The sequence below is a fragment of the Sebastes umbrosus genome, chromosome 18, assembly GCF_015220745.1.
Source record: "Sebastes umbrosus isolate fSebUmb1 chromosome 18, fSebUmb1.pri, whole genome shotgun sequence".
Classification (NCBI taxonomy): domain Eukaryota; kingdom Metazoa; phylum Chordata; class Actinopteri; order Perciformes; family Sebastidae; genus Sebastes; species Sebastes umbrosus.
The window spans coordinates 26,477,512-26,490,048 of record NC_051286.1 but is presented as its reverse complement, the minus strand read 5'-3'; the positions used below and the strand labels follow the sequence as shown (position 1 = coordinate 26,490,048).

Here is a 12,537-nt window from a genome sequence, read left to right as displayed (position 1 = left end):
TTCTGACTGGGCTTCAGCCATGCCCTTTTCCGCCTGGGTTTCAGCCATGCCCTGTGTCTTTCACTGCTGGGCCGCGGTCCCAAGACCCTGTCCCTGTCCCTGTCCCTGCTGGGCCGCAGTCCCAAGACCCTGTCTCTGTCCCTGCTGGGCCACAGTCCAAAGACCCTGTCCTTTTCACTGCTGGGCCGCAGCCCCAAGTTCCCTTGTCTCCCAGTTCTGTTTCTACTCTGCCCCCGAGCCGTCCGCCCGAGTTTCCCGGCTCTGTCTCTGCTCTGCCCGCGGGCCGTCTGCCCAAGTTTTCCGGCTCTGTCCCTGCTCTTCCCCTGGGCCGTCCGCCGAGTTTCCCGGCTCTGTCCCTGCTCTGCCCCCGGGTTGTCCGCCCAAGTTTTCCGGCTCTGTCCCTGCTCTTCCCCCGGGCCGTCCGCCGAGTTTCCCAGCTCTGTCCCTACTCTGCCCCCGGGCTGTCCGCCCAAGTTTTCCTGGCTCTGTCTCTGCTCTGCCCCGGACCATCCGCCCATCCACTGCTGATCCGTTTGGGACGCAAGCATCACCTGCCGTTCCGGTTGGGCCGCAGCCATCACCTGCTGTTCCGGCTGGGTCTTCGTCTCCACAGCCATCACCTGTTCCGGCTAGGTCGTCGTCTCTGCAGCCATCACCTGTTCCGCCTTGGCTTCAGTCACGTCCTGTTCTGCCTGTGTTTCAGTCACGCCCTGTTCCGCCTCCGCCTGGGCTTCAGCCACTCCCTGTTCTGCCTGGGTTTCAGCCATGCTCTGTCCCTTTCACTGCTGGGCCACAGTCCCAAGACCCTGTCCCTGTCCCTCTGTTTGGCCGCAGTCCCAAGACTCTGTCCCTGTTGGGCCGTAGCCCGAAGTTCCCGAGTTTCCCAGCTCTGTCCCTGCTCTGCCCCCGAGCCATCCGCCCGAGTTCCCCGTCTCTGTCTCTGCCCTGCCCTCGGGCCACCCGCCAGAGATCTTCTGTGCCCTCTTGTCCCGGAATTCAATCCTCCTGTGTAATGTCTATTCTTACTTCCTTTCTATGTTTTTTTTTCCCGCCTTTTTGTGATTGTTTGCCCCGCCCTGATTAGTTCCACCTTTGTGTAATCATCATGCCCTCCTTATGTATTTAAGCCTGTGTGTTCCCCTGTCTCTTTGTCAATTCGTCGTCACTCCTGCGTTGTTCTGCCATGTTCCTAGTGTTTCCTCCTGCCCGTGCTCCTTGTGCCTTCTGGTTTGTAATTTAGTTTTTGTTCTCAGTTTAGTTTTTGGTGTATTTCATTTGTACTTAGTTTGTTTCCTCAAGTCTGGACTCTGTTTATTTTTTCTTGTAAACTTTGTTTTGTTACTTCAGCTTTAGATATTAAAAGCTCACTTTTGTTAAATTCACCTGCCTGCTTGGTCTCTCTGTGTTTGGGTCCACCTTTAAACTAAAATCTTGACATTGGTTTAATTCCTGTTTTGCGCAAAACACACCTATGATTAATTAAGAGACTAAATATAACCCTCCATAGCCCCTTACTTTGGACACGCCCTAAATGCACTTGCGCCATGCACTTTCAACCATGTACTATAGATCATTAAAATAATGACCATTGGACATTGCATGCACAATTTAGACGTTATTTCCTGCGTGTATTGAGTAGAACAGGAAATAACGGATTGACAATTTTTCACCACTTCCTGTGTTCACTATGTGGCACTAGAGAACACGGGCAAGAAAGGTATTATGTTGCTCTATGTCAAGTGTAGATCACACAATGTCAAATTCATGCAAGTAGGATGATGTTTGTCACATAACGCTGACTTCCTGTTGCCAGTCGGTGGCACTATGACTATATGTCAATATTGCCATTAAGATGTCGTCAGGCCTGGACTACTATGAAGTAGGTCAAGTTTGGGAGAGATTGGACAAAGTATAGACGAGTTACAACAGTTTGTCTTTCAATGGCGAATAATGTAAATTCTCCAGCACACCATGTCAGCACCTCATTTTTGCACTCAAAGACATAAAATAATAATAATCAAAGCTGCAAGCAGCGTTGAACAGGCCCTCACCCCTTTGTGCACGTTGGGGGTACCCGCTGCTATGCATTTCCATGAAAGTCGGACACGGCACGCAACAGTTAGAGGGTATTTTCTCCGTGGAGCGCGTGGCGCTAAAGACTTTAATAAAGCATGTCAAGTTTGGGGCTGATTGGACAATTTATAATTTAATTTACAACAACTTCCTGTTTCCTGTTGGTGGCGCTATGACTATCACTCATAATGGCACGTATATGTCTTCAGGCCGGGAATCTTATAAAACATGTCAAGTTTTGGGCAGATTGGACAATGTATTGTTTACAACAACTTCCTGTTTCCTGTAGGTGGCGCTATGACTATCACTCATAATGGCACATATATGTTTTCAGGCCTGGACTCTTATCCAGCTTGTGAAATTTGGGGCAAATTGGACTATGTAAAGCCAAGTTACAACAGCCTCATGTGTCATGTCGAAACATCGAAATACGCCACGCCGCCACAACAATGCCGTTTTGTGAAAACACAAAAGCTTCGCAATTTTGCATCGTGAAGGTGTTGAAATTCTGCTGCCTGACTTTGAGATGGATCTCTTGAATCCTCTAGGAGGAGTATGTGATAAAATGGCATCTTCTCACATGACCTATGATATCACAGTTTGATATATCGATCAAACATTCGCAAATCTGATGAACTCTCTAAGAGGAGTATGTAAACGTATGCATAAAATACATGAAAAATGCACAAAATTCTAAATGGCCAACTTCCGCGTGGGCGGAGCTAATGAAACCTAATAAGAAATATGTCTGAAATAATGATCGGGATGTGCCTACCAAATTTCATGAATATAGGATCAACTTTTTCCAAACTATTGCCTTCCACGCATTAAGGGGCGCTATGGAACCCGCTTAACACGCTGAACCCAATCGCTGTACATTCACGTAAAAGTCCACAGGTATCCAACTTTCATGATTTTTCGAGTATACCAAGGGCGTCAAAGGTATATTCAAAGGCTAAAAGTATTAAGGGGGAGATTAAGAGCCAACATGCCACACCCAAGCCCAATTACAACACTAAATTGAAGTAATTACTAGTGTGAATATGCGTGTAAAGTTTCATGAGTTTTTGTGCATCCTAAAGTCCTCAAACGTGTGTTCGTAAATTTTAAATTAACGTACGAAATCCAAGATGGCTGACTTTTTGTTGGCCAAAAAAATCTAAAAATCTAAGAGATATAATACGCTCTTGCATATGTAGGCAATGACCTACTCTAATTTCGTGATGATGGAAGTATTTGTTTCTCAAACCTGCCTACATTAGGGGGCGCTATGGAGCCCTCTGGCGACACCCGAGCCAAATCACTTCAGAACTTTGTAATTTTCGCCAGTTCTGATACGTATTCCAATTTTCGTGAGATTTCGTGCATCTTAAGCGCCTCAAAAAAAGTATCCCAGATGAGGTCTCCAAATTACGTTTTGTCACGAAAACAGGCGAGGAATACAAAGTAAATGACATGATACCATACGCAAGACGTGGTTGTTGTTACATTAGTTCACAAAATAGCCTGTTTCCACTGGTTTCCACACTTCTATTTTGCTATTTATTCCTCTGGGTGCAACAACAACTTTGCTCCGTGTGGCAATTGCAACACATACGGTAAGTTCCTATTGTTACAGGTGACCTCGCCTACCCCAGGTTTTCCCTAAACCCGTGTCTTGCGCTCTCATTGGCTGTAGCTCGTGGCCGGAGTCCGCGACAGGTCCAGATATTTAGCATGCTAGATATCTGGAATGTGTCTGCAAGGCATCAGCGAGCTTCTTGGCGAGCTTATTTGCGAGCCTTTTTGTCGAGCGGCGATGTGCGAGTGGTGAGCCAACGCCGATGTACCTCTGATCTGGGGCTTTTGTTGGGGAGCTCCAAAAATAGTCGGGAGGTGGAAAATCTGTGATAAAGTTGTGTTATGTGAACTAGCTATAAGTGGTTTAGTTGCCCAAACCAAAGTGAGCAGTTTTGTTGACCCCTGCTGGTACTGCACCTTCATAAACGTGTGTAAAATTCATGCCTCGGCGAGGCAAACGTGCTATCCTCTGGTGGACAGGTGAGTCTATTACATGCTTTGACGTGATACAGAGTAGGCCACTAATAATGTACCTTCTATTATTACGGCTTTAACTACTACTATTGCTGTAAAATAATGAATTGTTTTGCATCATGACATTATTGCATTAGGACTAACCTGGAATGAACTTTTCAGAGTGGGCTCATTCTAAAATCTTAAAGACATGGGGGTAGGTTGCATTTTTGTTAGGCCAGTAGACTTTTGGTTTCATGTCCTTGGGAAAAGACCCTAGTAGGCCTACCTAAATGGTGTTTCAGATATTAGCAATTCTCGTAGAATTAAATAATTCAAAAAGGATTTAAAAAGTAAATCTCATCTACAGTATAGTATGTTAATCTGGCATCTAATGTCATCCCGATGAAAAGTCCCACATCTTATTGGACCATTTTAGAATGTATTCATTATGGTAATGAGATACAGGTTGATAAAAAGATCGTGCACAGTGGCACAGTAATGAAGAACACCCATCAACAGAGGGACCTCTTATTGTAGTTTTGCATTCATGCAGGTAAAAATATTTTAAATTAATGTGATTTTTCATATTGTTAATCGTCAATTGACAACTGATCTGCAGGAACCCAGAAACATGGCATCAGAAGACAATGTTAATGACATACATCCCTGTTATGAAATAGATAATGGCTCTTACATCCTGAAAGGCACCCCTTCTACAATATGTGTTTTATTATTTATTTTCCTTGGCTCATTATCTGTTGTCACAATATGTGGAAACCTTCTTGTAATAATCTCCATTATTTACTTCAAACAGCTCCACACTGCTACAAACTTTCTCATTCTCTCTCTGGCTGTGGCGGACCTGCTTGTTGGTCTTGTAGTTTTTCCTCTCAGCATGGTATTCTCTCTTAGCTCATGTTTGTATTATGAAGATTTATTTTGCAAAGTACGAGACAGTTTGGATGCAACACTGAGCGTATCTTCCATTTTGAATACATGTTGTATTTCCATTGACAGATATTATGCAGTGTGTCAGCCTCTGAACTATAGAACTAAGATAAATGTTAATGTTGTTGCAGTCATGATTGTAGTAAGCTGGAGTGTTTCTGTTTTAGTTGCCATTGGCCGTGCAATTCCAGGATTAATCAATGAAAAATGTAAAGAAAACTGTGTTATTGATTTTCGACGTGCAAGAATTTTGGCACAGTTTTTCTCATTTTATCTCCCAGTGATCATAATGCTCTGTATCTACCTAAAGATTTTCCTTGTTGCCCAGAGACAGGCACGCAACATCCAGAACACAACCTGTCAGAACACAAAGTCTGGAGCAACTGCCAGTAAGATGGAGAGAAAGTCCACCAAAACCCTGGCTATTGTTATGGGAGTTTTTCTGATGTGCTGGACTCCTTTCTTTCTCTATGTTAGCTGTCAGGTTTTGAATCACGTGCCCATGTGGGTGCCACTGTTTGAAACTCTTAACTGGCTCACACTGTCAAATTCAATGTTCAATCCATTCATTTATGCTTTCTTTTACAGCTGGTTCAGATCAGCTTTAAGAATGATCATTTCGGGAAAAATATTTCAAGGTGATTTTACGAACACGAAACTGCTGTGATGTATTCTTTGGAGTGCTGTAAAGGCTCACGAATGTGTCATGAAACTCTGCAACCTGTAAGGCAGCATCATGTTTTGAATGTTTTCTTAATTATGCAATATATACTACATACTAAGGTGAAACACTGACTGAGGTGCATAACAGTGAGCTGTCACTTTGCAATCATGTAAAAAGCTTAAACACACTATGCTCACATGTACATGTGTATTCTGTATGTGCTTGTTTCAACATTTGCAACACTTCCAACACAGCAAAAAATAAATTGATAACATCATGCAGAGAGTTGGACTCTTGATGTAGTTGTTGGTCCCATTCTGAACCTCTTTATGTCATAAACACTTTCAGTATGTGCCACTGTAGTGGCACAACTATTTATTTAGAAAGGTATGAGACAAGCAAAAAGAATAAAATATGCACATAACCTAAACTTTAGGTTTGTCATCATCTCTACATTAATAAGTCAGACACCTTGAGGTAAAGCTCTGTTTTTTGTTATAAGTAAAAGCCATGCAATCAAAGTGTTACTTGAGTGAAAGTATAAAAGTATTAGCATCAAAAAATACAAAGTAAATAAGTGAAATTACTCATTATGCAGAAGGGCCAATTTTTATAATATCATATATTACAGCTAGTTGAGCTAGGGTTTCTTTATTAATTGTTAATATAGATTTATATTGAAAGTTTAATGAAGGTTTATCTCTATGGCTTAATTAGTAACCATCATGCCTATGGGGGACCCCACTTCTAGTCTAATTAACCCAAAACCCATGACTATTTTTCCAGTCTATACATTTATGTTTCATCTATTGCTTCACCTCAAGCTCTATTAGCTGATACAGGGGGCAATCCTGTCTTTTAAACAACAATCATATGATCATCAAGATTATATGTGTCCTGCCATAATAAATAAGCAGGACACATGTATTGTGCTTTATGCGTAATAGAAAAACAATGCAAAAACAAAAATGTATCACTAGGTTGTTATCACATTTTCCGTACTTATGTTACGTTGTTTGTATTTATTTTACGTACGTATTTTAAGGCCAACCATCATGTTGTTGCTAAAAGTAACACCTAGTTCACACTACAAGACTTTCAAAGTAGTCAGATCTGTTAAGGTTTCAGTTCAAAGGAGGACCCAAACGCAAGAGACCAGGCAGCCAGGTAAACTTGATTAAAGGCGAGCTTTAATGCAAAGCTGGTGTCAAAACATAAAGCTGACAGGAAACCAAAAAACAGAGGGCGCAGGCTGAGATAAAACAAAATACAAAGGAAAAAAAACCCAAAGACTAAACTAAGTACAAACCGGTAAAATACAGAGAACAGAGGGAACACAGGCAGAATGGCAGGAAAAACACAGGTAAAAAAGGAGACAACCTGACACTGAATGAGGGAAGTACACAGACTAAATACATAATATATAATATAATTATAATATAATATAATTAATATATAATATAATTATATATATATAACAAACTACAACAAAAACCCTCAAACAACAACATTAATGTTTTGTTTTAGCAGATTAGCTGATACAGAGGGCAATTCTGTCTCTTAAACAAAAATTATATCATCATCAAGTTTGCGTGCACTGTCTTACAGCCGGCGCAAAGCGGTACACAGCGCATCGCAAATGTCATTGCTAGTTTCAGACCATAGAAAACACCATTGGACCTATTATATAATTTTATCTCCCAGTGATCATGATGGTCTGTATTTACCTAAAGATTTTGATGGTGGCACAGAGACAGGCACGCAGCATCCAGAACACAACCTGTCAGAGCACAAAGTCTGGAGCAACTGCCAGTAAGATGCAGAGAAAGGCCACCAAAACTCTGGCTATTGTTATGGGAGTTTTTCTGATGTGCTGGACTCCTTTCTTTCTCTGTTTTACCTTTCAGCTTTTGAATCACATTTCAGTGTTTGCCCCACTGTTTGAAAGTTTTATCTGGCTCTCACTGTCAAATTCAGTGCTCAATCCATTTATTTATGCTTTCTTTTACAGCTGGTTCAGATCAGCTTTCAGAATGATCATTTCGGTAAAAATATTTCAAGGTGATTTTACGAACACAAAACTGCTGTGACACATTTTGTTGGGGTGGTGAAATAGCCAACGAGCGACTCAGTTCCCATCAAATTTGGCACAATAAAGATCAAGCACGTGTCATTCAACTCTGCAACCTGTAACTCAGCGTCATGTTTTGCATGTTTTTTTAAATTATGCAATGAAAATGACATACTAAGGTGAAACACTGACTGAGGCACAAAGGTTTATTATAGTGAGCTGTCAGTTTATGCAATCATGTAAATAGCTTAAACACAATATGCTCACTTGTACATATATATTCTATATGGGCTTGTTCCAACACTTCCTGGCACTATATGACACTTTTATTAAGTAAAATGTTCACACTTCACACAGTTGGACTCTAAATGTAATTGTTGGCCCCATTCTGAACCTTTTTCTGTTATGAACACTTTCACTATGTGCCATTGTAATTGGTACAACTATTTAGAAAGGTATGAGACAAGCAAAAAGAATAAAATATGCACATAACCCAAACTTTAGGCCTGAGAGTTTGTCATCATCTCTACATTAATGTGTCAAACACCTTGAGGAGGCCAAGTTCTGTTTTGGCATTCAAACGTGTTCTTTATTCAAAAATGACAAAACCATTATGGATAGAGCCAGTGGAGGAAGAAGTACTCAGATATTTTACTGAAGCAAGAGTAGAAATACCACAGTGTAGAAATACTTTGTTACAAGTAAAAGCCATGCGATCAAAGTGTTACTTGAGTGAAAGCACAAAAGTATTAGCATCAAAATATACAAAGTAAATAAGTAAAATTACTCATTATCCAGAAGGGCCCATTTCATAATAACATATATTACTGGATTAAAATTATTGATGCATTAATGTGTAGATCCCTTTAATGTTACAGCTGGTAGGGCTAAGGTTTCTTTATTCATTGTTCATACAGATTTATATTGAAAGTTTAATGAAATTGAAGTGGGGGTTTCTTTATCCATTAAGGATTTATAATGAAAGTTTAATGAAAGTTTATCTCTAGGGCTTAGTTAGTAACCATCATGCTTATGGAGGACCCCACTTCCAGTCTAATCAATCCAAAACCAATGACTATATTTCCAGTCTATACATTAATGTTTTATCTTAGCTGATTTGCTGATACAGAGGACAATGCTGTCTCTGAAACAAAAATCGTATTATCATCAAGATTGCCTGCACTATTTTACAGCCATCGCAAAGCGGCACACAGCGTAGCTCAACTGTCATTTCTAATTTCACTTTTACCCGGCGCCCACGTTGTGTAAGTACTTGCGCCCATCTGTGTGCCCAGGGGTGTGTTGGTCTTAAAATGACTTGTGGTCAGGCACTTTGTTAGAGCATAGAGTCGACTCCTGATCCACATGTCCTGTCGGTGGTCCAGCCGGCTCCTGCTTTACATGTCCTGTCAGTGGTCCGGCCAACTCCTGATCCACGTGTCCTGTTGGCGGTCAGGCCGACGCCTGCTCCACATGTCCTCTCGGCTGTCCGGCCGACTCCTGCTTCACGTCTCCTGTCGGGGGTCCGGCCGACCCCTTATCCAAGCATCCTGTCGGAGATCCGGCCGACCCCTGATCCAAGCATCCTGTCGGGGTCCGGCCGACCCCTTCTGCTCCGGTTGGGCTGCAACCACCTGCTGCTCCTGTTTGGCCGCAACCACCTGCTGTCCCGGTTGGGTCACTACCAGCTGCTGTTCCCATTGGGCCTCAACCACCTGCTGTTCCGGTTGGGCCGCAGACATCACCTGCTGTTCCGGTTGGACCGTAGCCGTCACCTGCCGTTCCGGTAGGGCCGCAGCCATCACCGGGCGTTCCGGTTGGGCCGCAGCCATCATCTGCCGTTCCATTCGGGTCGCAGCCATCACCTGTCATTACGGTTGGGCCGCAGCCATCACTTGCTGTTTGGGCTGGGTCATCATCTCTGCAGCCATCACCTGTTCCACCTGGGCTTCAGTCAGGTCCTGTTCTGCCGGGGTTTATTCCACATCCTGTTCTGACTGGGCTTCAGCCATGCCCTTTTCCGCCTGGGTTTCAGCCATGCCCTGTGTCTTTCACTGCTGGGCCGCGGTCCCAAGACCCTGTCCCTGTCCCTGTCCCTGCTGGGCCGCAGTCCCAAGACCCTGTCTCTGTCCCTGCTGGGCCGCAGTCCAAAGACCCTGTCCTTTTCACTGCTGGGCCGCAGCCCCAAGTTCCCTTGTCTCCCAGTTCTGTTTCTACTCTGCCCCCGAGCCGTCCGCCCGAGTTTCCCAGCTCTGTCTCTGCTCTGCCCGCGGGCCGTCTGCCCAAGTTTTCCGGCTCTGTCCCTGCTCTTCCCCTGGGCCGTCCGCCGAGTTTCCCGGCTCTGTCCCTGCTCTGCCCCCGGGTTGTCCGCCCAAGTTTTCCGGCTCTGTCCCTGCTCTTCCCCCGGGCCGTCCGCCGAGTTTCCCAGCTCTGTCCCTACTCTGCCCCCGGGCTGTCCGCCCAAGTTTTCCTGGCTCTGTCTCTGCTCTGCCCCGGACCATCCGCCCATCCACTGCTGATCCGTTTGGGACGCAAGCATCACCTGCCGTTCCGGTTGGGCTGCAGCCATCACCTGCTGTTCCGGCTGGGTCTTCGTCTCCACAGCCATCACCTGTTCCGCCTTGGCTTCCGTCACGTCCTGTTCTGCCTGTGTTTCAGTCACGCCCTGTTCCGCCTCCGCCTGGGCTTCAGCCACTCCCTGTTCCGCCTGGGTTTCAGCCATGCTCTGTCCCTTTCACTGCTGGGCCACAGTCCCAAGACCCTGTCCCTGTCCCTCTGTTTGGCCGCAGTCCCAAGACTCTGTCCCTGTTGGGTCGTAGCCCCAAGTTCCCGAGTTTCCCAGCTCTGTCCCTGCTCTGCCCCCGAGCCATCCGCCCGAGTTCCCCGTCTCTGTCTCTGCCCTGCCCTCGGGCCACCCGCCAGAGATCTTCTGCGCCCTCTTGTCCCGGAATTCAATCCTCCTGTGTCATGTCTATTCTTACTTCCTTTCTATGTTTTTTTTCCCCGCCTTTTTGTGATTGTTTGCCCCGCCCTGATTAGTTCCACCTTTGTGTAATCATCATGCCCTCCTTGTGTATTTAAGCCTGTGTGTTCCCCTGTCTCTTTGACAATTCGTCGTCACTCCTGCGTTGTTCTGCCATGTTCCTAGTGTTTCCTCCTGCCCGTGCTCCTCGTGCCTTCTGGTTTGTAATTTAGTTTTTGTTCTCAGTTTAGTTTTTGGTGTATTTCATTTGTACTTAGTTTGTTTCCTCAAGTCTGGACTCTGTTTATTTTTTCTTGTAAACTTTGTTTTGTTACTTCAGCTTTAGATATTAAAAGCTCACTTTTGTTAAATTCACCTGCCTGCTTGGTCTCTCTGTGTTTGGGTCCACCTTTAAACTAAAATCTTGACATTGGTTTAATTCCTGTTTTGCGCAAAACACACCTATGATTAATTAAGAGACTAAATATAACCCTTCATAGCCCCTTACTTTGGACACGCCCTAAATGCACTTGTGCCATGCACTTTCAACCATGTGCTATAGATCATTAAAATAGTGACCATTGGACATTGCATGCACAATTTAGACGTTATTTCCTGCGTGTATTGAGTAGAACAGGAAATAACGGATTGACAATTTTTCACCACTTCCTGTGTTCACTATGTGGCACTAGAGAACACGGGCAAGAAAGGTATTATGTTGCTCTATGTCAAGTGTAGATCACACAATGTCAAATTCATGCAAATAGGATGATGTTTGTCACATAACGCTGACTTCCTGTTGCCAGTCGGTGGCACTATGACTATATGTCAATATTGCCATTAAGATGTCGTCAGGCCTGGACTACTATGAAGTAGGTCAAGTTTGGGAGAGATTGGACAAAGTATAGACGAGTTACAACAGTTTGTCTTTCAATGGCGAATAATGTAAATTCTCCAGCACACCATGTCAGCACCTCATTTTTGCACTCAAAGACATAAAATAATAATAATCAAAGCTGCAAGCAGCGTTGAACAGGCCCTCACCCCTTTGTGCACGTTGGGGGTACCCGCTGCTATGCATTTCCATGAAAGTCGGACACGGCACGCAACAGTTAGAGGGTATTTTCTCCGTGGAGCGCGTGGCGCTAAAGACTTTAATAAAGCATGTCAAGTTTGGGGCTGATTGGACAATTTATAATTTAATTTACAACAACTTCCTGTTTCCTGTTGGTGGCGCTATGACTATCACTCATAATGGCACGTATATGTCTTCAGGCCGGGAATCTTATAAAACATGTCAAGTTTTGGGCAGATTGGACAATGTATTGTTTACAACAACTTCCTGTTTCCTGTAGGTGGCGCTATGACTATCACTCATAATGGCACATATATGTTTTCAGGCCTGGACTCTTATCCAGCTTGTGAAATTTGGGGCAAATTGGACTATGTAAAGCCAAGTTACAACAGCCTCATGTGTCATGTCGAAACATCGAAATACGCCACGCCGCCACAACAATGCCGTTTTGTGAAAACACAAAAGCTTCGCAATTTTGCATCGTGAAGGCGTTGAAATTCTGCTGCCTGACTTTGAGATGGATCTCTTGAATCCTCTAGGAGGAGTATGTGATAAAATGGCATCTTCTCACATGACCTATGATATCACAGTTTGATATATCGATCAAACATTCCTTCGCAATTTAGCGTCACATTAGTTTGAGAGTTATACCACCCAAATTTTATGCAAATCTGATAAACTCTCTAAGAGGAGTATGTAAACGTATGCATAAAATACATGAAAAATGC

The 12,537-nt window shown here is 43.9% G+C and overlaps 1 protein-coding gene across 1 annotated transcript; it reads left to right on the top strand.

Moving 5' to 3' along the window:
• The first annotated feature begins 4,720 nt into the window (after positions 1 to 4,720).
• LOC119477457 (trace amine-associated receptor 1-like) lies at positions 4,721 to 9,562 on the top strand. Its single transcript, XM_037751545.1, has 3 exons — positions 4,721 to 5,675; positions 7,679 to 7,746; positions 9,113 to 9,562. The coding sequence occupies exons 1-3, from the start codon at positions 4,721 to 4,723 to the stop codon at positions 9,560 to 9,562; spliced, it is 1,473 nt and encodes a 490-aa protein (XP_037607473.1).
• The last annotated feature ends 2,975 nt before the right edge of the window (positions 9,563 to 12,537 follow it).